This window comes from Penicillium bovifimosum, assembly GCF_028826915.1.
Source record: "Penicillium bovifimosum strain IBT 22155 chromosome Unknown utg000001l_segment0_segment0, whole genome shotgun sequence".
In the NCBI taxonomy this organism is placed as follows: domain Eukaryota; kingdom Fungi; phylum Ascomycota; class Eurotiomycetes; order Eurotiales; family Aspergillaceae; genus Penicillium; species Penicillium bovifimosum.
The window spans coordinates 3057263-3084477 of record NW_026622710.1 but is presented as its reverse complement, the minus strand read 5'-3'; the positions used below and the strand labels follow the sequence as shown (position 1 = coordinate 3084477).

Here is a 27215-nt window from a genome sequence, read left to right as displayed (position 1 = left end):
CCATCCACGTTCACATAGACATCCCGTTTTCCTTACTTGTTGAAGCACTCTGGAGTTGAATCCTTGTTATGTCTACCTCCTCCTAACTCCACTATTGGAATCTTAACGCAATGAACACCCTGCTAATGATTAGAATAATTCTTCAGTCTGGAAGTCGAGGGAAACGCACACTGCTTCTTGCCATAGAAGCGAGCAATATCCTAGAGTCAAGATGTTGGGCCAGCCCCCTAATCGCTGTTAAAGGCTGCAAAGAGGTGTAGGCAAGGTTGCTGCTCAGCAGCTCATTGGCTATTTTCGACAAGCACTTGCGTCAGCAGTATATTGTTTATGTTGATCAAAAGTATCCGAGAATTTCAACGTCATGTATATGGCACTCGCTACACCCTCACTACACCCAGTCCCCCGAAGATTTGTCGCCGGGGTCTGATTCATGGGCTCTGGAGGCAACCCACAGGGTTCAGCGACCACTCGGAGTGACCTGTTAGACGGGGCGGAAAGATCATGCTTAAGAATGGTGAGAGGCAACAGGCCTTCAAGCAACTTGATGAAGCGCTAGCTATATTAAACCTAAATATCCTCTTGCGCGCAGGATTCTTTCTTTTCTGGAAGCTGGTTGCTCTTTCATATCTCCATAGCTTCTGCAATCCCCATTTGCACGCGATTCAGGTCTTTCTTCAGCTGTTTCACCAAAAACTTGCTATTGTCGAGAGCCTCATAAATCCGGCGATACTTTGCCTCCCACTGCTGCCTTTCCTCGAGTAACTCCTCTGAACATATTTGGCCGCGTTCAAGCTTAGCAGTAAGTTCCCGGTTTGCGTCTTCGAGTCGTCGAATAGTGGCCGTGAAAGAATGATTCTCTAAAGCTGTCCCGAGTGGCTCGGAAAGCTTCGATATGCTTGGCTGCTTGGGTTTTTCAGCATTTGGGAAGCCCAGCAAACATTGGTTGCTCACCTCGTCGCTAATACTTTTATAGGGGCCTGCATCAGACTCGCGCAACGTCTGCGGACTAACAGCTTCGATAGAGCACCCGAGTGCATCATGTATCGCCTGGTACAAGCCGACCGTTCCATTACTTAAATTCGATCTCAACAAATTTTCTTGAGACTTTGACGCCGACCATGCATAGCCGTCTGCTTCGGAGGGCTGTAAGCGGACCCGACCAGGTGCGACAGTAAGACCTAATCGCTCATCTAGATGTCACGGTTAGTTGCCATTAGTGTTGTGTGCCTTCTGTTTTGGGGCACATTCCAGATATATGGTGCTCTTGTGATTCCAGAATCTTATCCTCGACCGTCTCGTGCTCCATCGATTGCTCAGTCTCACCTATCAGGTTATACTGAACGACGACGTCAGGGTTATTATTCGTGGAAGAACACCTGGAAGCTCTTAACACCTGGAAGCTCTTCTCAATACTCCCAGCGACAGCGAGTCCGCAGTTTAGAAGTCATCGTACGACATCTACAGTTTCACAAGCCCGACAACAAGCAAGACATGATCAGCCAAATCCCACTTCGCCAGCTCCGAACAGTGATTAACTTCTGGATCAAAAAGGACAAAGGTTATAAAGAAGTTGGTAAGCTTATTGAATAATAATCCTTCAAAAACTGAGATTAACTTTAGATCGAGTTGCTCATATCCTACAACGTCGTACGATCTTGGACTTTGAGGACTTTATTCGTCGAGATCTTCTTCCTACAATACGAGAAGAGAAGTTCAAATTCGAGCCTGAATTAGGTGATACTATCATATTGGCAACTCATTGTACAACGAAATGTCCTACATTGATCTCCAATAATCTTGATCATATTCAAGATCTCGGGGATCTCTATGATCAATTTGATTATGTGGAGCGAGAGAAACGTGCTAAGATCTATGTCATTCTTGACAAGAAGCCTCGTACGATAGAGATCAAATCAGATCCTATTTCTCCAGGACCTGCTTCGCCAACTGCTTTGAAATTGGAGACACCAATTGCTCCTGAGCCACAAGCACCAGATGCTCCAGAGTCAGAGGTATCAATCATTGATCTTGACGCCTCTGAGCCAGTGGTTATTGATATTGAAACTCTTGCAAAACCTCATGAACATCCATTTCGTCCTCGTACGCATCGCAAATACTTCATGACTGAGGCAGAGATGAGGGCACATATACAAAGAATTGATGATGCAGTTGCTCGAGGTGATTCTGATGATGGAGGAGAGCCTTTGTTCCATCCTGATGTCATTATTTATGGTAAACCACCACCTGAAGGGGAGCCATTTGATCTATACTCTGCTTCTATAGCAGAAGCAGAGGTTGTACGACACGCAAAAGAAGTGCCAATGGCGCTAAAAGAGCGGACAGCTTGTCCTCAGTTTATTTGGCCTTTGAATTCAGAGCCTGCACCAATTCCTGCGCCTGTGCCGATTCCTGCCCCTGCGCCGATTCCTGCCCCTGTGCTGATTCCTGCTCCTACACCGGCCCCTGCATCTATTCCTACATCGATTCCTGCGTCGATTCCTGCGTCAATTCCTGCCGCTGCGTCGATTCCTGTGTCGATTCCTACGTCTGCCCCTAAATCTGTACAATTACAGAGGACTCGATCAAAGAAATCGACTCAGCAAAAGCAGCAAGTCTCTAAATCTGCTTCTGCGCCTACTTCGACACCTACTTCTATACCTGTGTCCGAGTCTGTACGACCGCAGCAGATAAGGTCAACTCAGAAGCGATTGGAGCCTACAGATGTCGGTACACCTCCAGCACGTCGAACTCGGTCTCGTCTAGCAAGTAAAAAGGATTGAAAAAGTGATAGTTTTTGTGTATTTAGTTTAGTTTGGTTATTTTGTTTATTGTAGAAGATGATTTTTTAAAAAGGTCTTGCTGCTCTTCAATAGAAATTGATTAAAGGAAGCTCCAGAGGATAGTAAGAGAGAGAACCATTGGTCCCAAAAACGCCGAGTCTTTCGATAACGGATATGTCAACTATAACCTTGAAATGCCCGCACGTAAAAGTTACTGCATTCTGTGCAAAACGTGTCGTTTGACCTCTAGTACATCGGGCAATTTTGCCATGGTCTCTTTGCTTGCATTCAGAGATGTATTGGTTGAAAGGCAGCCAGGTCGGACAGACGCCTCATGAAATAGAATTTCTCCACTTTTTGAGTTAGTAGTACCGTATTTTTAGCTAGGCAAACTAGACAAATGTTGATCATAAGATAAATCCTAGATTGGTGAGTTGGGATTAGTCCAAATGAGATAAATTCCTCTCCAGGCGGTGTTGAAATGAGAGATACGATCCGGGGGAACAGGCCATGCCGCTTAATACGGTGCTGATCACCATTTTCTTGACCCTTTTTGTCATCCGTGGCGGCCCAGTTACGGCGCTTAGGGGCTTTAGAACAGGTATTTGGATGTCTGGGATGGTCTCGATTGGGAAGTGGTCTAAAGAGTGCTCAATGGAGTCTGCCCTTTCACATCAGAGAAGCAGACTTTGGCGGCCCGGGCTGACAAGGGCGAGATCAATCTCCGAATTACTTAGTTTATAGTGAGACGATAATACCCAACAGGGTATTCGAATTGATGCTCGTAGCTATACTGTATCAAACCCCAATTTTCTTGGAAGGAAGAAAGCACGGTAAGGCTTTGTATCAAAGTAATTGTCCAGTTCGCATTTATGACGCTTGTAAGATTGAAGACGGTCAGGTCCGTGGTTGTTGAGAACGTTGAGATCGAAATTCACACACCAAAGGAGCGGTCAAGCTGTTGGTCGATAATTCTTGGCAAAATTTCAAAATACCCTCAGACGAAACTTCTGAGCTGAACCCAACTTGGTTAGGCAGGTCATGTGAGCATTACCCAGCGAATCATGTTTCGTCTGAGCATCCTGAGGTAACGTTGATGGAACTGCGTGACTTCCAGCATATGATTATTTGCGACCTGCGGAAACAGAATAGCTGACTGGCTGAGTATCGATTTATACCCGGCGAAAAGTGAAGATGGCTTTCTTCTCGAGGCTCGGTATCTGATGGTGAGGAGAGCGAGACCCTAACACACACTGGTTCTGATCATACCTTTCGATCCCATGGCTCGAGTAGTCGTATATAATGCTCATTACAGGATCCTCCATATTGGAACTGTTATCTGAGACGTAAGAGAGCTCTTCTGTATCGGAAGCTAGGAATGCTCGATCTTCGCTCATTTCCGAAGGGACATAATCGGAGTCAAGTTCTGAGTTTGGGACATCCTGCGGCTCTGAATCCTGAGAACCCAGCGTGGCTCCGCTACAAGACGTGTCATCATAGGAACTGGGTGGCGACATAGGTGCACTTCGAAAGATTCAGTTGTCGCGATAGTTATGAACTTTGACCAACGCGTGATACTGATTGGAGACCAGCTCTTATAGACAATAGATGGGTCACAGTCTGAACCTGACTGGAGAACAATTTTGTATGGATTCAATTAACCGGCCCTCGAAAATGACGCGTAGTTTCTCTATGTCTAAACCAAGGATTGAGCGTTTGGTTTCAACTGGACGAGAAGACATTAACACGCAACCACGCTCTGTATAATAGATTTCATAAACGACTTACGATCGAAAGCCAGGGTGTTCGTATTGGAGTCATTCCTTTTTCTTGCAAGCAGATAGTTGTCTCTAACGATAGAACCTGGATCAGTCATTTGAGGCTCTCCTAGGCTGACGGCTGGGCTTATAAAGAATCTATGTCGGCTACGATTCTGCTAGAAACAGGGCCTATCAACATTCTCACTAATACTGTGTTTAAGCAGTATTGCAAATGAAGTGTCTGACAATATGGTACTCCGCGTACTCCCTTGGTTAACTACCGTGTTATTTTCGATCCCAGTAAGTTCCGTTCCAGTTCGTACAGGTCACAGGCTGCTCAACATACTCGATCAGGTCATTAGTCTGGTCATTGGTCCAAAGTATTGGTTACAAAATGAGAAGGTACTGTATTGTATTTTTACCGTAACCCGACTTAGAAATCGTGCCGGATAATGCTGAAGACTCTGCAGTCACCGGATCCGTACTGTTATTGCAACGTTGAGGACAACCTGTTACATGATACTTCCAAATTGGGTATGTGGAATATGCCCAATCGAATAGGTTTGAGACTGAAAAAGGTGCAGAGTTTCATTCAGTCCAGTTGTATAGAGGGCATTCCCATTTGATACGGCATGGTATACGGCAAATCCGGCGAGACCACCATTTGCCTTGATCTACCGTGCGCATAATTGCCCTCGGTGAGTTTGGAAAGGACCTTCCACGCTTTTAGTCCCTGAATTATGAATTACAATCAACAGTTTGGAGGCCCTGCACAGCTCCGGAGAGAAACATACCTCTGATATTTGGCCAAATGAATCGGGTGTCTGACTAAGCCCTAGATGAATATTTTTCTAACTCCGACGATTCTCGTCGTGCTTTGTCACTTTCCCTCATGCCGGAGAATTGGCTCGACGAAATTTCGATATGGCGCATTGCTTGGCAAATCATAAACGGGAACAGATGACGCCCGTGGAGCTGAAGTCACGGAAATGGCCAACCGACAGGCTCGAAGCAAGACCAATCGATTGTGTGTTTACCTTACCGAACTTTGTTTAGCACATGTGAAAGATAGCTCCCCGGACCAAAAGAATGTTCTCAAGGGTAAATCAGGCTCTCATATTTGACTTCTCCTGCCCACGGCCGCATTTTTGGAACGTCGTCTACAATTCACACCAAGAGCACTGCGTAAGGCGAGTGAATCTACTTTTCCGCTTAATGAGCCGCTTCTCGATCTCATATTTCGCTGGGTAGATACTACTTTTTTCTCAATTAACCCTCATCCGTGCCCTGTCTCGAAAGCTTCAATATTAAGTAGTGTTCATGCAAACAGTTAGTCCCTATGTAAAGTCATATTGCACGTCCTAGATACAGCGATGACGATGAAGATGATGACATTCCCCCAATATAGCTCGCTCCAAAAGTGTACGCTGTTCGGGAGTGCTGTCAAACCGCGAGATAGTGGGTACCGGCTAATGAGACACTAATAGATACCCTCACTCGGGTTCCCGCTTGCTTTTTCGAGATAACAAAATGTAAAGCAAAGTAAACAAAAACCCTCCCTTGAATTACCTTTGACCTGTCGGCCGCCGTCTGTGCGTCACTGCGTGCACATGGTGGCCTTCGGCTGATACTTGAACAATTCCTGGTGAAATCTTTCGCTCCAACCAGAGGGACCTCAAGGCAAGATGAAGGAGGCCGGAGATGTACAAACGATCACTAGTAGGCTAAGCAAACAAAAATAGGCAATTAACAAGGGAAGCACGACAATGCTGATATGATTTCCTGTTCCACCCTCTGCTCCGGTCCGAGGCTAGATCGCGCTCCTATTTCATGATCAATCTCCGTTTTTTTTTTCAGCCGTACAAGCTTAGTCTCCAGTGCAGGACCAAGGCAGCCGGGTTCCCACCCGGCGGCCGCCGGACGTTAAACAATGCAACAACAGTGCAGGACCACCGAAGTCTGTTTGAAGGAAAACACTATATGAGGTTTTGGGCCCATCATGCCGCATTTCTACCGGACTTTAGCATAATTGATGTAACTTATCGTCAAAGATAACTAGGAAAGGACGAATAAATTGTTTGCTTCAAGGGCCATTTACCAAGCAAAGAGTGATCTCCATTGTTTAAGCTGAGGTTCAGGTATTAACTACAATACAAGAGCATCCCGCTACCGATGATGATCCTGAAATCGATACCACGAGCTCTGCCGAACTGGAAGCTTCGGATAGGCTGATGAGTGAAGTCGAAGTGGAGCCTTCAATTAAAGTTGATGACACTCCCCTTTCCGACGAAGAAGCTCCAGGCTGGCTGGTGATGGATGTCGTAGCAGATGTTTGCCGCGAGACGGGAAGTGCGGTTGCGCTATACGACGGACCGGTTTCCGTAACACTGCACTTGCTACCCACGTTAAAATCGTCATCCAGGGAGCAAGTGCCGATGGTTCCTTGTTGATTTAGGAAAGAAACGGTGCCATCCTTCGTAACGTTGACCCATGCCACTTGCCGCCCGTCTATTGTGCCACATATATCGAGCTTCAGCGTCTCGTTATTGATGTGGGTACCATTTACATTGAAGCCTGGCAAATTTTCAGTTCTTGACCATCCGAGCCCAGAGCATAATAAAACCTACTTGAACAATCTCTCCCATCGAGACGAGCGAAAGGGGACGAATAACCTGTGCACCCATAGTTACTCTCTGACCACACCATGCATTGGTCGTGGTTGTTGATGATAATCAGAGAGCCACCAAAAGCGACATCGGCGAAAAGGCAGAAAAGGGACACATAGTCCAGGAACTGCATCGTCTTCGTGGTTGGTAGGTAATATTAGTGGAGAAGCTTGAAGTTGTATGATGGATTTGCGAAGAATTTATATTTCTGCAATGCCATGTTAGACACGGTCAAGGCTGGTCCTCAAAATGCGGTTGTTTGGAATGTACCTCAATATTTATTAAATTTGGCCGATTAAACTTCCCAAATGGTCACTTGAATGACCAGCTGGAACGAAGCCGAATTGTGGTCCGCTGAGAATGTTGCCAACTTTCCGCTCAGATCTGCAAACCAACTCAACACGTGCTCCTGATCTGCATCTTTTGGCCATCCTTTCCTTCTATCGGCGAAAGGCGCATCGCTACCTTCGGTGCATCTTTTAAAAACGGCATTGGATGCTGTTTGAAGGCCACTGACACCTCCAAAAAACGTTGAGTAGAAATGCGGGAGCCCTACAGTGATAGCATGTTGAGGTCCGATAGTATAGGCTAAGCGTTGATACTCCGATATTAGCCACGCCATTGTGGTTATCTCTCAAAGAAAACCGCATACCCATATATACGCCTCATGCAATGAAGTTAGGTAGGTGGTCATCCCGTCACCCTCAGTATATTCTTGCCGTGAAAACAAGGAATGACATATTTTCCACACAGTCTATGCATTACCGCGTCGATATAACGAACCTGTGCAAGTGCCTTAAATTTCGCCCACGCCCACAATTGGTAATTAGACGGCGACGATGCGAACGATGTCTGCTGTGGATGAGATACCGCCTTACCCGGTTTTGAAGACTGGCTTTTACCATTTGCAACGACATATTTTCCTCAACAACCTCACCGCCATGAAAGGCAGGAGGCCATCGTCTTTTTTCTCCTTCCCGTCACCTTCGCTGTGCGTACTTCCACCTTGTCAGAATCGGCGTGCTGGGTTAGGACAAGCGTGCGGTCAATACGAATCTTTACAAACCCTCAAATTCCGAATCCAAATGGGACTGGTTAACTGCACCTACAGTTTCTATCAGTCAGAAGCTTGGAGTCCTCGAACTCCGCTTTCAGAAACGGTATATACATAATAATCGTGTCACGCAAAGCATCTTTTCTTTTACAAGGGGAGGGGCAACGTATATCTATTATGGTTCATCATGCCTCCCGAAACCGTCTTGATTCTCATCATTTTTCTCTTCATATATAAGATGAAGCCCGTGGAAGGTCAAGATATCCCACACATGGAAAGGCCGCGTGGGAGTCCACAAGGGCTAATCAAACGAAGACGTCGCAACCAGCATTATACCTCTATTTCCGGCTCCGAATTCCTCCCAAACGCTGCGTTAAGCGACCCCATCTCTACCCAGAGCTCTTTCCCTCAACCTCTAGTTTTGTCTACACTTACAAGGTCGTCTGTCGCTCACATTGAGCAAGGGGATAAAACCGCTGTTGAGGTCACTCCTGTCGGTCTTAGGAGCTCTGGCGTCTCTCACCGTACCACAGGTACTACAATCATCAGAGGCGATCCGGCTGCTACCACCACTGCAGCGCCCAAGGAAATCAGTGTTTCGAGGACTGGGAAGACTCGCAAAAGCTATGAGACTGCACCTACCGATGCGGGAACTACGAGCAAGCAGGGGCCAACGTTTGGCTCATCAATCACTGCTTCAATAACACCTGCTCTATCTACTTTACCAACATCGCCCCGCGACAATCTCGTAGATGACGTCGATGCTGGTGTACACAACTTCATCGGTAGTTCGACTAGCAGTTCCGCATCCTGGAGTGTCTATACTGTTTCCCCCTCTACGGCCCCTTTGGCCAAGGTGCTAAATTTGCCGAGTTCTTATGCTTGGGCTACATCCACCGCTTCCATGCTGGGTAGTTCGAAAACCGGTTCGGACAGCCTCCTCGATTCCTCGACCAGTGGACCCGCCTCTGCGAGGCCCGATAAAGTTAGCTACCCTAGCAATCAAAGTACCAGCTCCAGCGATTCCAGCAACTCGACTTTTCTAGGCCAAATCATGACAAGCTCTGAATCAGAATTCTTTGACTTACTGGGCCTGACCGACAAAGCATCCACTGGAAGCAGCACCACTGCACATCTATCCCCTGACACATCAAAGTCATCCTCTAGCGATTCTAGTCCGTCGAGTATCCCAGTCGAATTGCTTGCTTCCACAGCTCTATTGCTCGCACCCACCCCCGCTCCGACTGAGACTTCAGTTTCTGGTGGAACGCTCGACGAATACATATTGGGCGTAGGATTTCTGCTTAGTGCTGATTCCCCAGAGGCTAGTTCCACTGCCGTTAGTATGACAGCGCCGATGCTCGACGGCAATGTGCTGTCGTCCGAGTCGAACGTTCTCATTCCTACTCTGATTCTCGGAGATAGTGCCACCGCTTTTTGCCCGACCCCAGCCGCCACCAGCGGAGCGATTTCAATACCAAAGACCCGCAAATCCGGTTATACTTCCCCCATTGCTTCTGAATCTGACACTGGCCCTGGCACTTGCGTTGGCACTAGCACATGTTCTAGTGTCGCGTGGGCAGCACTCTGGGAAATCACCGCCTCTGTTCCTAAGAGCGATTCTCCCACCACTTCTGTCTTCCTACATGGATCAACCAGCGATGTGAACATAACCAAATTCCGTGTGAACACCGAGACTTTTCAATCTATACTGGCCACGGCTTCTAACTCCGACGATACTGCCTGGATGCCATCTACCCTCCTTTTTTCGCCTGACATTCCAGCCATCGAAAGTTCGACCTCTGTTCTGACCGAGAAGCCCCAGCAAACTCCTCTTCCTGGCTCTATCACTCTATCGGACGTAGTTACCAAGGCTCCGTCCAACTCGATCCTGCTTCAGCTTGGATTTGACAGCCAGCTGCCGTGGCCATTTGTTGCAACAACCCCTCTGTCATCATCACAGATCTTCAACTATACCCCTCAGGCTATTGAGAACGCTTTACCAACTCACTCTGCCAAGAATATCGCAGTAATGTTTGCACTTCAGCCTTACTATAACTGGCAAACTGCCGGCTATAACGCTACCCTTGCAATCTTCTACTTCCCACTTGACAATGTCAACACACTAAGAGGTCTCAAGGTCAACCCTACATCTGCTCTTTATAGCCAGTCAAATAAGAATATCCAGTCACTAATGGCCATGGTTGACCCGACAATCCCTCTCGAGTTCTCTGGTAACTATCCCATTGGTGGCAGCAACTCGAACGCCGGCGGCGGCGGCACCGGCAGTGGTCGCAATGGCAGCCCGGCTAGTGGTAATATCTACAGCGATGGCTCAGCCAGTAATTTCAAGATCAATGCTGGCTCTATAGGAGTTGTCATCGGGGCTGTGGCCGGCGCTGGCGCTTACGGTGCCGGTATGTTCTGGCTTGCCCGTCACTATCGCAAGAGGAAGCGGTTTCACCAGCGCTCCGGCTCTAGTGTGAATCACATGGGCCAGGGTAATTCAGTTTGTGGTCAGCGTGCCGACAGACGAGTCAGACGTGGACATGGCCGCTCTCAAAAGATCAGCGTGCCGACTATGGCGGAAAACTCGCTAGGGCGGGACTAGATGTGCTTCGGCGACACGACGGCAGAGCGTAGCACAATTGCAGAATAGCCTACAGACATGTACTGTGCTATTAAAAATTTATTATCGGGAAACGAAAGCCAAAACCTGTGCTGTTTGTACATAGTATTCTTGAACACATAACTGCACTCTCTGTTTTGCAGGGGGGGGGGATTGTTCTCTCCCACGGAAGCCTTGGGTTATGGTTCGTGTGTGGCACTGAAGGGGTGCTTAGTGGAGGTAAAGTGGTCGAATAGGACATTGTCTTTGTTCTCTGCGGAAATATATCGGCGTATTGGCTCTTGGTGGGGACGTTCAACTTGATGGAGTATATATTCTGAATCGATAAGCTGTAGATGGACGGCTCGTAGATCCCAAATTGCGCAATTCCTCGCCGGACACGTCCTTACTAACAGCTCACCTTCATCACTAGTCCTCAGTCCTTTACCAATACACGTGGTATCAGTGAGTATCGAACCCGATCTTCATCTCCATCAGCCAAATATGACATAGTACTAACTGGATCCGCCATATGCAGGATTAATTCCATCGGGGTCTGCATGGATCAAGTCTATTGCAATGATGACATTGGTTAGTGTCTTGCCTCTCTACTTATCCATTCTTGCCTGCAATGATCGATACTATCCATATTGATAAGTATGACTGGACAAAATATCGAACATCTGGAGATGTATTCTGGTATTGATTTGATACGGAAAATAATATTCGCTCGAATACGATTTCAATAGACCATCTGTATTGTGCTAGGTGTGTAAGGTATTAGGTTGCTGAAGATAATATTGTAGCTTGATAAAATTATATTTGGTGAACTGCCATATTTCGTGAACTGCCATATTTCATTCATGATATAGCACCAAATAGAAATTAGTAGCCAAGTAAACCTGGTCATGTAGAGAGAGAAATTCATTGGCCCGATGTAGCTTGCTCTAAGTATCTATCTATCTATCTATCTAAGATCTAAGATCTAAGAATATGTTACTTGCGCATCATAGCACTTTCTTGCTCATTCATTGGTTGGCTGTTCTTTCGGACCAATCATTTCGCCCGCTTTTGCTCCTCACTTGGTGCGGCCTGCTTCCTAGGCTTGGCGCCGTCTCCGTCAGCACTGACAAAAACCAATGTCAAATCAAACAGCGTCTACTAGAGCAGAGAAATGTTCGAACGCTAACATCGACTCCTGTGCTCAACCGCCGTCCGCTACAATCGGCCCAGAATCCCATTCATCTCCACCGACTTCATGCCAACTGAAAGATTGAATTGTTACCAACTCAAGTGATTATGCGAATCTCACGAGGCACAGTCTGTATGAGTGAGGTTTAAGACATCATTAGAAAAGCATTACCGTCACAATTTCACACTAAACAAAAGCTCTACGGCTTTGACTGCTAGCAAAATGTGACCTTCAGGTCTGTATGAACGTCGCAAGCCTTGGTTGCATAATTGTCATCGGGCTGGTAATATGTCGACTCACATCGATATACCTGCTTAGGGCAATCGATCGTCGCGCACCAAGCAAAGCTGGGCTCAATGCGGACACTATACTCGGCATTGGATGGGTCATTGATCTTCGAAAGGTCATAATAGATCATATTAGGAGGGCCACAATCGATGTTGCTTTCGTTTCCAAAACAAGCGCTGTACTCAATCTGGGTAACCTTAGAGCTTCTCCATTCAGTCGAAACCTTGAGAGAGCTTCCTGTACCATCATGGGTGAGGCGAAATAGATCAGAATAGCTCTGTTGGGGCTGAATTTCCATATCGAAGTATGTGGTACTTGCTACCCCTTCAATATATAAAGGAAACCAGCAATTGTTATATAGAACAACGCTGCCTCTCTGCTTGTCATTTAAGCAATTCACAAAGGCGATGTAAGCTGACGTGTTCAAGGCATAGAAAAGAAGTTTCGGTAGATGCATTGTGCTAGTTGTGTCGAATCTTGACACGATGTGGTTTTGAAGAATATATAGCGTATCCTTGGTCCTCAAAGGTGTGTTTCCGCTCCCCGTGTAATACCGCGTTTGGTCTAATACAAAACTTACCTCTGCGTGAGCTGTATGCATCAATATTTGAGCTTCGCTGTCAGATGGTACAATATGAAAATGAGCACTCAGGGCCAATTTCCCTTTGGACCCTTTGGACCCTTTACATGTCTTTACACAGTTTAAAATGAATGGTCTACATATGAAGTATACCAGGTCCGGTGTGTCTTTCGATAACGGATATGTCAACTATAACCTTGAAATGCCCGCACGTAAAAGTTACTGCATTCTGTGCAAAACGTGTCGTTTGACCTCTAGTACATCGGGCAATTTTGCCATGGTCTCTTTGCTTGCATTCAGAGATGTATTGGTTGAAAGGCAGCCAGGTCGGACAGACGCCTCATGAAATAGAATTTCTCCACTTTTTGAGTTAGTAGTACCGTATTTTTAGCTAGGCAAACTAGACAAATGTTGATCATAAGATAAATCCTAGATTGGTGAGTTGGGATTAGTCCAAATGAGATAAATTCCTCTCCAGGCGGTGTTGAAATGAGAGATACGATCCGGGGGAACAGGCCATGCCGCTTAATACGGTGCTGATCACCATTTTCTTGACCCTTTTTGTCATCCGTGGCGGCCCAGTTACGGCGCTTAGGGGCTTTGGAACAGGTATTTGGATGTCTGGGATGGTCTCGATTGGGAAGTGGTCTAAAGAGTGCTCAATGGAGTCTGCCCTTTCACATCGGAGAAGCAGACGCTAGAGAGAGTGTTTTGGCCAGTGCACGGAAGAGTGGTTCTTCCGTGTCGGTCACGTGCCGTAGCCTTCAACTCAACACTCCCCCTCGATCGTGGGGTAAGGTATTCTCCGCGATCGAAAGCTCCCCCATGTTACGGTTATGTACAGGAGAAGGAAAAAACACCAAAGACAGCAAGCACATGTCAGTTGCCGGCCTCATCAAAACTGCAAAAAAACCCGTGGGAAAAACAACAGAAAGAGTGCCGGCATGTTGACGCAGGGAATGCAAAGGCAGGTGGAGCCGCAAGGTGGAAGGTGCCTCATAGGCAGAAAAGTGCCTTATAGGCAGAAAAGTGCCTTATAGGCAGAAAGGTGCCGCATTCTCCCTTGGAGTAAATTTGACTGTGCTTGAGTTTGCGCGACCAGTCGGCGAAGAAAAACTGTAGGCGAGCATATGAAGTCAGTACGGGTCTTCTTCCTGTTGGTCATGTTTCGGATAGGCGGAGAATAGATAGCATTATATAATTGGTTGTGCCTTTACTTGCAGTTAAGCCGGTGTGTCTCATTCCAGCTTCTGACTGGACACAGTGACGCTTCCAAAGCATGAGCCCATCGTCGATTACAGCCTTCCCATAATGCCGCACCCTATTTTTGACTACTCTCGTGGTCCATTGGATTTATTCGACAATTAACTTTGACTGGCATCTTAAGGCGCTGTCATCGCTGGGGCAGGGCGTGGGATCACTTTCAGAAGCCACAGCAGAACGGGACGGCCGACGAAGCATGTCCTGAGGGCCAGATCCGCATTAATCAATGCCAAGAGCGGGGTGAGGTTCATTGTGCTAGCGCAGGCAAGCTTCACTGGCAGGATGCGTACGGCCGGGCTGGATCCGGGAAATTTGCTTCTACATACAAAGTACATTTGAGCCATGGCTGACGTCACGCACTTTCCGTCGGTCTAGCTATTGTGGATCAACCGCTAGTTCCTGCAGGGTATGGCTGTACTAGAGGCGTTTGGCCTGTTGCTTCATCTCGAGGACTACTCAATTACCCCTGGAAATGTCGATCAGAGTTTCCACTTACCATGGAAGCTGCAACTCCATCACCAACAGCGCCAAAGCGGTAGCCTTAGTTGGTCAATAGTGTCTCACCTTGGTCACTTAGGGCCCGTTTAGTAGCATCAATCACGGAGTGAGCTGCAAAGTTGCGGAGGGGACAGGCGAGAGACAACAAGACTTCACCGTGGCCGTACAAATGAATAACGTTCGATCACAAAAGTTATTTTTGAGACGCAAGAAGTGCGCAGCTACCTATAGTAAGAGTGGGGTACGTTAGGGCCGATCGCGACGTGCCCCAGTTGCTAAGCAAGGATCGATCTCGTATATCGCGATCTTTAGCCGACCAAAGTTCCTAGTCACTAGCTGGACGGTACAGAAGGCGACGATGAAAGCTAGAGATGGTATTTTTGCCCGATTACACAAAGCAAGACTGGGTGTTGTGTCCGGACATGTTTTCATAGTATAGAAGCAGGACGCACGCAAATGCTATACCTGTACCAGCGCATGGAAAGTGTATTACAGCATCTGTCCCGGGTACGGTAGCATACAAGGTGGAGTTTAGGATCTTTACGTCAAGCGCCTCGGGTGGGCCGAGCACCCGGTCGCTTAGGTGGAGACGAAACTAGAGGGAATGGTTGATCGCCAACCACAGTTACCACCGTTATCTCTCGCTGAAGGGGCATTGATATCCTGTTAGCACCTTAACAACTAGCGAGCAGTTACTAGGAATACGGTGTCTTGGAGTACTTCCTGGCTGATGAAAGAGGCATCGCGCTTGGCTTGAATTACGTCGATGGATTCTGAGGATATGGGGCTGTCTTCATGGTGCCTGGCGTCTGCGGCCACCCGATCTGCGCCCTGCATTAGCCGCTTCCTTGTCACCGCATAGAACATCCAGCTTTGCTTGCAGAGCCGCCACCTGCGCTTCCAGGGCATCTATTTTCCGGTAGTGTTCAACAATGGCCTCCATCTGCCGTTGTATGCCGTCGTTCCAAACATCTTGCTGCCTGATCTGCTCGTCCATCGCCCTAGGTAGCTGTAGTCAATATACAAGTCTTTTGTCTTGAAATCAGTCTAGAGAAATGACCCACTGCACTTGGCTGTCTAATCTACTTGGCTGTGAGTGAGGGACAAATTGAGACCAGGATCGATTTTGCTTACTGTCTGATAAACGTGCCCCCCAGTGCCATGATTACCTCGGGAGAATGTTGCCGCAGGTTATCTAAGTCGGGCAAAGCCAAGCTTGAAGAGTCCGCTGTCAAGTTGTCGCTTTCAATACGTTGACGGTCAACCTCATTCCCCGTCACATCATTGGCTTCAGTATTCAGCGGTTGGTCCACGTATTCGAAAGGACAATCATCATTGGGAAGACTGTAGGTGGAGGGAACCCGCTGTGGTTGTGACCTGAACTTCTGACGCCAGCCTGCCGCAAATGCAGCTGGAGCTATGCTGGGCTCATAATCAAGTGGAGGTGCCATGGAAGTTGATAATACGGAAGTACACCAGTGGTGTTTGTTTTGTGATACCTATTCAGGAGGGTACATGCTCAATATATATCCCCGGCATAGTCGCAATATACAGGCTCCATAGCACAGAAGTCTGAGCCCTTCGAAAATATTTCCTTAATAAGTCTAGACCAGGGGGCCCAGGGGGTCGGATAGATGGCTTGGGAGCCACTTTTCTGGATCATGAAGCAGGGATAACTCTTAGGGGGCTTTTCAAATAGGGCAGGCACCTGGTCGGCCTTCGTCTGTCTGGTCTCGGTCATGCTATGTTGTTTCCGTGATGGCTGCCTTCTCTACGCTCGATAGGCGGCGAAATGCATTCAGAATCACTTTCACGCAGAGTTGATACAATGTCCGGTGTTACTTTCGTTCAAATCAGCTTTTACCGGCCCTACTGAGAGCCAGGATGTTACCGTGCCCCAACATGAACCGATTCTTAAACAGGCAATCATAGCACTCGTAGAAGCGTTGGTGGCTTGTAGACTAATTTCGAATTGCACAGTCAAATGTCCAACCCCCATGGAAGTGGTCGAGTAGAATCGTGTAATTTCGGCGGAGACGAACAACATCCTATCCAAGCTGAGACCAACCGTCCCAAGTCCCGTGTCCCCTCCCGTGTCCCCTCAGGAGGAGTTCGAACCGTTCAACAATTACATAAATCCCTGTCTTCCCTTTGTTGATCTCGTTTGATCCATCACGAATTTATCAGCATCCTTCCATCGCAGCCTGCTTGTCTCTCCTCTTCTCTCTCATCATGTCCAAAGCTAACTATATCCCGTGGTCACCATCAGAAGAGCAAAGGCTTCCGGACTGGCTATCCCGACACCAGCATTTATCGTGGGAGAAGAAATCGATCAAATACCGTTGCGATACTGGTATTGCACGCGGGCCCGAGTCGCTACGTGGAAAACATAATCAACTACTAAAAGGTATCTACCGGCGGCGTTCGATATCTGCAAGATGTCGCCGCAAGAACGCTCAGGCTGTAGGATGTCAACGACTGGAGCATATGCCTGGCATTCCCAACTCGCCACCCGCCTTAAATCTGAGGGCTGCGGATCTTCAGGCTCGCCAACTGCTCCGGCAGTTCAATCCTAGAGAATCACTAACCAGAGGCCAACGGCGATCATGTGAGTACAAGTATACGAAAAGAAGATAATATGGGTCAGAACTGATTTAGGTTGCGCTAGATGATGCAATACTCAGGATGTTTTCCCTCCAACGCCGACGACGACACTCAGTCCCGGAGAAACTTTGGAAAATATTGGACCAGGTGCTTGGGCAGTGGTGAAAGATATTACAGCTGCTATCCAAACAGTACTGAAGGTTCAGGGCAGATGTCATTTTAGGGTACAGGGCTGTAGAGACACTCCCATGCGTTCGTCCGTAACTTCTATTTTTCACCGTTTGTCATATTTTTTTACGAGTAATTGTGCGTTCTCTTACTGTCCAATGCCTCAATCAAAGCCTGTGGTCACAATCTGATTGGCTAGTGTTGCGGTACCAATGCGCGCGCTAGAGCACAGGAGCTTCGTCAGTGCGCAAGACGCTGATAGAAGAAAAGACAACCGTATCTCTATCTACCTTAAGTAACGTCTGATCGAGAGAGCTCCTGCGGCCTGCCGCGCCATGCTATCCGAATTGCAGATAAATTCCCAATACTAGAAGTCTAGAACTGGAAGGCCAGGAACGGGGAACGCTCTGAAAGGAAGATCGCCACGGCGTAAGAACTTTGTTGGTCACGCGATCCGTACCAGTCTAGCTAAAAGTGGCGGCTGTACACTCCCGTGTTAGCCGTTTGCGCTGAGCTGTATTGCCGGTGGCTTATTGTGACTCCGTAGCCAATGGAATTAAGTTGGATACCAACGGAACTAAGATCCGCAAATGTGGGGCCGAATTTTGTACCAATTTCCCGCGCTCGGGCGTACCAAATAAAAAACCCTTCTCTACGACGTCACCTTTAGCTTAGCCTGAGCCAATCCGACCCCAGTCCAGCTTGCCACTGTTGGTTCTGAACTCACGAAACACATCACCAACATCTCTTTGATTACCAGATGATAGGTTACTAAACCATGATGTTTCTCCGAGAAGCGCTCGTCTTGCCCAAATAATGACCTTCCGGTAAAATGGGGTTTTCAAGAATCCATAGCTATTGCACAGGACATATCAAACAGCGCAGGATAATGTTTGTCGTTGAATTACTATCGCATGAGTCCCAAGTGTAGAATAATTTCGCCCACGCTCAATATGGCTTTCAGTGTAGAGGACTTATACAGCAATCCTGGGTCCTTCCCACAGAATGATAGTGAGCTGCATCGGCCGCGTGGGCTACTGAGCGCCAGACAGGGGTTTAGGTCTGGATCGTTCGAGTATCGTCCGACCAGCGCTAATTTAATCTAATCCACCGGTGGTGTGCAATTCACAGTCGAGCCGCGCTCCCAACACCGCCACCGGGACAGTTAGACCCCTGCAATCAACAGGCTCACAGAGTGAAGAGAGAAAGGTGCTTCAATTCAAGCCATGGATGACAGGAGTGATGAACCACAAAACCGAAGTGGTTTTACATGTATACCGGACGGAGGTGGAGCTGACACTCTATAGCTCCAGTTGTTCGATAGCCTCGGACCAATCACGTCTCGTAAACGCCTTAGAAGAGCCCCATTTTTCTAGTTCACGAAGTAGTGCAATTGGTGGTTGTTCGCCCCTATTCTGTGGAAATTTGATATCGCGTGCGTACCATACCCTCCCAAATTGCATTGGGTACTTAACGCCTGGCAAACATTGACAAGATAGACGGTGGTTTCAGGGAGGACTGGGGGAGAGAGCGCTAGAGAGAGGGGTATCTGAGGTGATAGGCGGGAGTGCTCATTATAGGGACTGCGGTCCCTCAACCCTCCGTCCTCCCTTCCAGGTTAGGAGAATCAATTGCAGATCGCTGGGGAAAAAGCCCTTGACCAAAGCACGGCAACTTCTCGGGATGGGGCAGCCCGATCCGCCCGCCCAGTATCAACAGGACTCATACTTTGGACTAGATGATACGGTCGAACCGATACCCACACGGCCACATAGCATACAATTGATTGTCCATATATGAGCAAGTGATGAGAACACATCGTTAGCCATAGAGCGACATCGGTCCGTGCCTGTCGGTGTGAGTTTAGAGTTGCATGACATGAATGACATGCATAGAAAGCGCCTGTGGAACCACTTTGAAGGGAAGGCTGTATGGTTGGAGAGATAGGAGACTCTTGTCTGCGTACTGAGCTATGAGCTACAGTACACCAGATCCGTTACCAATACGATCATTTCATGCTTGCTATGACACGCGTGACTAAAGTATTCGGTCAGCGAACAGAACTGAGGTCATGACTAGACAAAAACAAAAGACCGTGGGGTGTTAGACAAAAGCTAGATCTGGACCTGTTAAGGTCGCAGGTTGGGTTTCGATCCTTGACCTGAATACACGTAACAGTATTTATACCACCTGTAATGCTATTATACAGTGGTGTCTGATTAGTATTTAACCTCCGGTACTAAGGTCCCCCCTTTTACTTTTGACCGCTACCTAGACCGCTTACTTTATCAGCCAATCGGAACTCGCGCGTCACCACCTATTGGATGAATTCGAATCCCCGAGGTTTCTGCCTGGCAGTATTAAAGTGGATCCTAGGCCCCCAATGTACCGGAGGTTAAATACTAATCAGACCACTGTATGTGTCCTACCCAGATCGCCGTTGCTGTACTGTAATATACGGGCACGTGGGTTCTTGGCTTGCGTGAAGGCAGAATCAAAGAAAAACCAGGCTCAATTATCTTAGTGAGCGAGTGAAAAATTAATCATGGCATTTGTGGCGACTTAACCCAGCTCAACCCGCGGACAAATTAGATGTTTGGCATGCCGTCCTGTTCAGATACGGGAAACATGGTGGCCGGCATCTCCGCAAAAGCCCCAGAGTTATTGATCACATCGAACGCTTCCGTGTCGAGCCAGTCGCCCGTCACATCTACTCCCGGCAACTGACTGAAATTCTGCGCATTTCCGTTTTCATCCATCTTGGTTTCGTTTTCGTTCATTCGGGTTTCAAGATGGCTCATGAATGACTGGCCAGCAGTATGAATATCTTCCAGTGTCTGCTGCAGGTCACTTCGCGAGACCAAGTTACGGGCATTTGAGTTGGCTGTCTCAAGAAGTGCCTCCAGCCTAGTAACTTCTCCATTCAAGCGTTGTATCTCCAGGCGGTACTGCTGCATCTTGGTCCTCATCTCGGATCTTTCCCTGCTAAACAACTGCGCATTGGCTGCGATTTCACGCCGTTTCTCATTAAACTGAGCTGCCAGCTGTCGGTTGATTGCGTCGGCGTTCTCGATGGTCTTTTTACAATTAGCGTGGACGATCTCGAAGTTTCCGTCTCTCTCGTCTTGATTGGTTCTGGATGCGTGGGAAGTTCGTCCCTATCAAAGTATATGTGAGTAAGACCGCACGCCCCGTAGCTATAGTAATAGAGAACGGACCGGTACTTCTCGAACATTCACTTGCCGTTGCGACGTCGGTCCAATGCCACCGGCCTCGCTCCCAGGCAAAGTCCCTATGGGCTGCGCAAGAGATCTTTCCGCCCCTGTCGACCGGCGAACCGCGCGTTGGGGTGGCACCAATGGGTTTCTCGACGTTGTCGCTGCCTTGGGCATGATAAAAGTGAATCAGATGGAAAATGAAAGATCGACAGGTTCTTTGCAAAAAGAAAAGAAAGGAAAAAATTTCTTATCAGAAGGTTGTTCGAGGTGCGAAATTGAGTAATTTCTCTGCTAGCCTTTGAAAATCCGTCCGACGAACTACGAGACGTTTAAAATCTTAGTGAGCGATCTCAACCCCGTTTTGTACGGCCCAACAGAGAGTAACTGGCCCAGTGACTACTACATTGGCAATTGCACACCGTTTAAAGTCTACACTTTGGCTACGATGGCTGGACTGCCCTCGGACTTGGCTCCTCTCGCAACGGTAGGAATCGCCTTCGTTGAGCAGATAATAGTAGCTTTTGATAATTTGTATGAGAAGTGATTAGATCTGAAATTTCCAGTCGGTGTCGACATTTCTGATACATTATCTGAGAGCTTCTAAAGAGGATTAAGAAATTCTTAGCGTAGATTCGGCATGATTTCAAATCCGCGCTGAACGATGATCTCCAGACACACCATTGGATACAGCACTAGATCTCTTGCTCAAAGACTCATGTAAAACGCTCAGGGCCATAACTTTGATGGCCTGGTAGCATAGCCCTCTGCACTCTGCTTCTGAGATCCTGACTTGCACGTAAATCTGCTTGAGCTGTCGTAGAAGCCGTCTTCTCTCCCTTCGCAGGCCCCGCAAGAATACCGCCGCTCGTGACTGGCTCATTGCGGCCTCGGTGTAGCCCGGCGGTCGCATGAATTTTCCAAAGGGGATGACCTGAAAGACGAGACCAGCAGGACTAAAACAGCACGGCTTCTGTATAGCCTGCTATGATGTTATCACTAGGAATATTGCACTCAATGTGTATGGAGGCTTAGACGTCAAAACCTCGAAGTCGAGCGCGGTCTTATGAGGACCCACGACCCGACAAACTTCGCTACGCCACCAACATCTGAAACTAAATCTGCTTGGTTCCCGGCGTCCAGGATGAAAGCCAGGCTCTGTCGCCTGTTTATCTTGTGATATTCTAATATGCTCCGCGACCCACTTCCACAATTTGACGCCCCGCTCTGGGCATGTCGATCCGAATAGGGAACCGGAGTTTGTTTCCTAAGGCTCAGCCCCTCTTCCAAATCAGTGAAATCACCCCTGTCGATTGAAACGGAATGGCTTCTGTGCGGCCTACTAAGAGCCACCAATCAGGTTTATCACACCCAAATATAAAATCTTACCAACGATATTTACCTTGTCTGACGGTGTGGAGACTACGGGAGACGTCTCGGAGAAACTCGAAGTCAAATGCAGCTTTATGAGGTCCTGTTGGAGTCGACCGATTTCGCGACGCCACCAACATCTGAAACGGAATCTGTTTGGCTCTAGGCGTTCAAATTGAAGTTATCCCCCCTCACCTGTTTATCTTGTGATTTTTCAAAATCGTGATATGCTCATGTGAATGGCGGCCTACTACTGCAATTTATCATTGGTGACCCACCTTGGGATGGGGTTTGGGCCCCGGCACGGTCGATCCGGAAATGGACAAAACAAGGTTTGTGTATTTTGTTTGGCGGCTCGGCCTGTTACTGTATTTTATATACACCTGATAAATAAACAGCACTCATGCCGCCCTTGAATGCTTCGGCTGTGGTCCGCTACTGAGAATAGAGTTTCCAACATCTCCCCAAGCAATGTATCCATGAAGCCAAAGGGATAAGGAACGAGGCCGCCGTCCACTGGTGGATTCTGCCCGTGCTAGGGAACGCCGGTAGTAAGTGACTTATGGGTACCGCACGAGGCAATCTCGCCAGGCTTTCAGCATGTCAACGACCGGCATGTTTGAAATAATCGCTAGACAAATTTGTCTTGAGGGAGAGAGAGAGACAGAGATTCCAGACAGACCCGTTGCTATGGTTATTTCACACACGACTAACAGAAGACTCGTTCACGATTCTTACCCAAGATGACACAAATTCCGTATAGCTACGTTTCTGCTGTTTCTTCGCCATAATGCACTATTTGGGTCACAGTGTTGTACCTGCGAAAGCGGGCCTTGTTGTCGAAAAAGAGGCCAGCCCCAGCAAGCGTGGATCACACAGCCCAAATCACTCTTCGCTTAGCCCAGCGCCACATCATCGACGAATCATTATTGTGGCTTAAGCCATGTAGTTCATGTTTGGTTAGCCCATTTGTCATGACAATACAAATTTCCGGATAAAACGGCGCTCTCAGTTAACTGCGCGTTGATGCGTAGTTCTAGGACCTGCCGATTGGGAGCTGGACGCCAGCGCTGGGGTTAAAGCCCCATTTTGCGTTATTGGCATGTACAGGGCCCCATAGGGCCCAGCATAAAGGCAAGCCCTCCACCGTTGTTTCCTCTTCTCCTTTTAGCCCTTCGTTTGAATGTGGCTACTAGTGGCCTTCTGCTCTGAGCCCACCCATCGAGGTCGAGGGTATGGCAAACGGTAAACCCACTGTAGTACGAACCCAAATCCTGGACCAAGTACCAGGTAAGAAATCCTGGGCTATGTCCCTTGACGGCTCAGGTCGGATTCAGTTCCAAACGCAGACCGCTGGTCTTGCACAAATCCTGGATCAAGTACCAGGTACGAAATCCTGAGCTATGTCCCTTTACGGCTCAGGTCGGATTCAGTTCCATACGCAGACCGCTGGTCTTGCACAAATCCTGGATCAAGTACCAGGTACGAAATCCTGAGCTATGTCCCTTTACGGCTCAGGTCGGATTCAGTTCCATACGCAGACCGCTGGTCTTGCACAAATCCTGGATCAAGTACCAGGTACGAAATCCTGAGCTATGTCCCTTTACGGCTCAGGTCGGATTCAGTTCCATACGCAGACCGCTGGTCTTGCACAAATCCTGGATCAAGTACCAGGTCGGGTTGCGATGAGATTTCTCTTGCCCGCCCTCCAGCAAATGACAGACACCTCTTCGCGGTGCTGGAGACTATTACTCGGCTTTAATCTAAGCCGAGGAAGCCAAGATCTGCCCTCATTTTTTACACGGCATTTTACACAGTCCGTGGAACTGGCAAGAACTATTCAAAATCTCAAACTGTCAACATTGTCCAAACACCCTGTGTCCGCGCAATTGACACCGCCTTTAAATGGCATAGGATACCTGAAAGAGGCAAATAATCATCGCAGAACGACAAGATATAATCTCGCCTACGCGATATCCAAGCCAGTATAGTCAAAGTATAAGATCACGTAACTTTGAGGCTACACATTCATTCAGTTGCTCGAGCTTTAAGCTGTTTAATTCAAACCTGTTTAACTCAAATCTGTTTAGCTCAGATCAGGTTAGCTCAACCTAGAACCTGTTCAAAACGGCCATTCTATAAGTAGCCAAAACTTTATCGTTTGTTTGACCATATCATTTACACCTTTGATTCTGTTAAAGAATCCCCCTACGGCAAAAATACACGCAGGCGCGGATCGTGTTAGTCTTATCCTCAATGGAAACATGGGCCAAATTATGTTTATTTAACTGTGGTAATAAAGACTTTCCCCAGCCTGTAGGCCGAGCGAATTGTAGACAAGGCTTTGATTAATTAGTGGCTCCATTAAATACTAGAAGCAAATTATGGTACTGTTCGTTCATGATACTGTTATAATGTTCGTTTTAAGATACTGTTCGTTCAAGGCAGTGTTCGTTCAAGTGTTAGTCAGATTACGAAGTCTAAGATAGTGTTCGTTCAAGACTGTTCGTTCAAGACTGTTCGTTCAAGACTGTTCGTTCAAGACTGTTCGTTCAAGACTGTTCGTTCAAGACTGTTCGTTCAAGACTGTTCGTTCAAGACTGTTCGTTCAAGACTGTTCGTTCAAGACTGTTCGTTCAAGATTGTTCGTTCAAGTGTCCGTCAGAATATGAAGTCCGTGTCTCAATATTTAGTTTTTCTATGCACTCACTCTCTGCCAAAGTGAACATATTCGGCTGAATAAGTAAAGCAACCTCACTTTTCACCCACTATGCTAGTTTTGCTATCATCTGTTCGCAGACTTTGCCGGTGTTACTCAGCACTAATTGTACGTCACCATCCTGTCCCCAATTATATCACAAGATTATTCGGTGACCAATAATTCTTCATCGCTCGCGTTTATTGTCGACTTACACAGCACAAAGGAGCTTTCAGCGGCCGTTTAAATTCCCCGCGGTCTGTTAAGCACTAGCTACTTCGACGTCTCGACACCTAAAAGACCGCCTCTACCTGAATACTAGGGTATTGCAGTTTACGATCTATTTTGTCCGCTGGCGATAATTTAGCGTATGTGAAATATTTGCTCGGAGGTCGTAAACCCCCGCAGATTGATCTCTAAATACCCAGGAGAAGTCTACTGTTGACTGCTACCCGCCTGGCCTAAATAGCGGATCAGAATAGAATTAGCCGCGGGTAAACTTGGCCGAACGTCCCCTGTGTGCATTTAGACTCTAGTAGCATAAGAAGGAGTCATTGCAGTTCAGAGTGCACTAAGTATGGCACTCCGGTTGTATCTCAGTAAGCAGCGAGAGAATTATCTGAATAAATCAGACTAAAAGTTCGTTCACAAAACTGACACTGCCTAGGGCAGTTTAACCTTGCTCCACATCAAGACTACCAATTTCAGCCAATCAGACCTACGCTAGCTAAGGGCACTCTGGCCAAAGACGGAGTGTTCTGAAGCAAGATCACAATTTCTCCGTCTACTATAGTGTAGGGGTTCTTCTCCGCTGACCTAATATTTCGTTGGGTTCTTTCTTATTACCGTAGGCAGTCCGGCTTGATAAATCATATGCGATACAGGGGTATACGTTCCCTTGTCCTTTTCCAGTGCCCGAATCTCTCGCGCCGCTGAACTTCCGTCCATAACAGGCATTTCCTGATCCATGAGAATGCAGTCGATTGTCAAATGAATCGTGCTTCCACGCGTCAAGGGCTTCCTGCCCATTGTTGGCCGTGGTGACCTCAAATCCCAAGACTAACATGAATTGTGTAATTCCAGCCCTCCGCATTTTCCTACCAAAAATTATATTTTCCAGCTTCCTGGTCACATTCTTGACCAGAGAAGAAGCTAGCCATGCTTTTGTTCTGCTTTTATCTCTGTGTATTTTGTCAACTGAGGCGTGTTACCCATGCACCTTGGGCGGCTTCTATTAAAACAACCGTCTTCCAAAATCACATGGACCAAAGTGACTTCTGGAAAACGGCGGGTGTCAAATTGAGGGTGGAAACTTGAATGAGATCAGTTGGCCCATTAGAAATGTTTCCAAATGGCGGGAGTTTCCCTGCTTTATATACAACATGTGTTGGGGAGCAAATGTGTTACATGACCGCGTGAGTGGATATAGATCTGTACATAGCTCGCTCCCTCGCCCTCTTTCTCTCTTCTTCCCGTCTGTTTTAGCGCTCGAGACAGGTAATCTACTGTTTCGAAGCCATTCCCTGCTCTCTTCGGTTGATTAGCCTGTCATCACTTGGAGCTATATCACCACACTTAAAAATGTACTTATACATACATCCAACATAGGAGTCCAGCTACACACGAATGCAGGTATCCAAACTTGGAAAAAACAAACGAATGGGTGATGGAGGCTGAAGTCTTCGACATTGTTTTTTATGAGCGCATCGAACGCGACGCTATGACAAAAGGGTCAGAAGACAGTGGGAGATTGATATCCAATTATTTAGCGTCCCCACGATCCACAACATTAAGCTCGGATCCCGCAAGGCAGAATCTGTTGATTTCTGAGATAGTTTGCGACTAGCAATAAATTCACACTAATCTGAGAAACGAACGAAATCTGCACACTGTTTCGTTGAGATTTATAACACAAATACAAATCACTTAAAAACGATGTGAGCCTTTTCTCTGAGTGTACTGTACAGATAGATAATTGGGAATACGAGCTGGAATGTACAGGAAACCCGTCTTTCGGTATTTGCTGACAGCAGATAGCCTTCAAACAGATCAGCCGTGCAAGTACAAATCAAGTGCACCTTGGCGTAATCACCGAATTTAGATGCATATTCAAAGTACATTCAGCTGACGTGTTCTGGTTGTTCTTTTTGAGACGGTCACAATAATCCCATACTTCCCCAAAACCCGTGAAATACCAGCCTCAAGCACCGCAAGATCCACTCGGAATGCTTCCTTTGTGATGCCACTGCCCAGCTTGCGGAGATATGCGAGCGAAAATGGGAGAAAGAAGGCAGTGATTGATAGAGTGGCTTGCAGGTATTAAAACGAGAGCTGGGAAGGGCCAGCGGCTACGCAAGCCACATAAACGCCTATGCGCAGTGTGATGTATTTTTACCAATGAGAGATCCCAATCAAGTCACGAAAATCAGCCTTGTTAGGTACTTATGAACCGCCCGGTTCGCTCATGCCT

General features: G+C 47.4%; 6 protein-coding genes across 6 annotated transcripts; 2 read left to right on the top strand and 4 right to left on the bottom strand.

Moving 5' to 3' along the window:
* Nucleotides 1–2135: 2135 nt before the first annotated feature.
* N7515_001168 (uncharacterized protein) lies at nucleotides 2136–2780 on the top strand (the record flags this gene model as incomplete). The annotated part of the gene is made up of 1 exon (XM_056661912.1): nucleotides 2136–2780. One exon carries the CDS (start codon nucleotides 2136–2138, stop codon nucleotides 2778–2780), a length of 645 nt encoding a protein of 214 aa, XP_056527078.1.
* A 3954-nt stretch (nucleotides 2781–6734) lies between these two features.
* N7515_001167 (uncharacterized protein) lies at nucleotides 6735–7339 on the bottom strand (the record flags this gene model as incomplete). Its single annotated transcript, XM_056661911.1, has 2 exons — nucleotides 6735–7114; nucleotides 7168–7339. Coding segments are annotated over 2 exons (552 nt in total), but the record flags the coding sequence as incomplete, so codon positions are not given.
* A 1108-nt stretch (nucleotides 7340–8447) lies between these two features.
* Nucleotides 8448–10871, top strand: N7515_001166 (uncharacterized protein; the record flags this gene model as incomplete). Its single annotated transcript, XM_056661910.1, has 1 exon — nucleotides 8448–10871. The coding sequence occupies one exon, from the start codon at nucleotides 8448–8450 to the stop codon at nucleotides 10869–10871; it is 2424 nt and encodes an 807-aa protein (XP_056527076.1).
* Nucleotides 10872–12072: 1201 nt separating this feature from the next.
* Nucleotides 12073–12646, bottom strand: N7515_001165 (uncharacterized protein; the record flags this gene model as incomplete). The annotated part of the gene is made up of 2 exons (XM_056661909.1): nucleotides 12073–12133; nucleotides 12399–12646. The coding sequence occupies 2 exons, from the start codon at nucleotides 12644–12646 to the stop codon at nucleotides 12073–12075; spliced, it is 309 nt and encodes a 102-aa protein (XP_056527075.1).
* A 2836-nt stretch (nucleotides 12647–15482) lies between these two features.
* Nucleotides 15483–16140, bottom strand: N7515_001164 (uncharacterized protein; the record flags this gene model as incomplete). The annotated part of the gene is made up of 2 exons (XM_056661908.1): nucleotides 15483–15690; nucleotides 15824–16140. 2 exons carry the CDS (start codon nucleotides 16138–16140, stop codon nucleotides 15483–15485), a joined length of 525 nt encoding a protein of 174 aa, XP_056527074.1.
* Nucleotides 16141–20049: 3909 nt separating this feature from the next.
* N7515_001163 (uncharacterized protein) lies at nucleotides 20050–20853 on the bottom strand (the record flags this gene model as incomplete). Its single annotated transcript, XM_056661907.1, has 2 exons — nucleotides 20050–20619; nucleotides 20680–20853. 2 exons carry the CDS (start codon nucleotides 20851–20853, stop codon nucleotides 20050–20052), a joined length of 744 nt encoding a protein of 247 aa, XP_056527073.1.
* Nucleotides 20854–27215: the final 6362 nt, after the last annotated feature.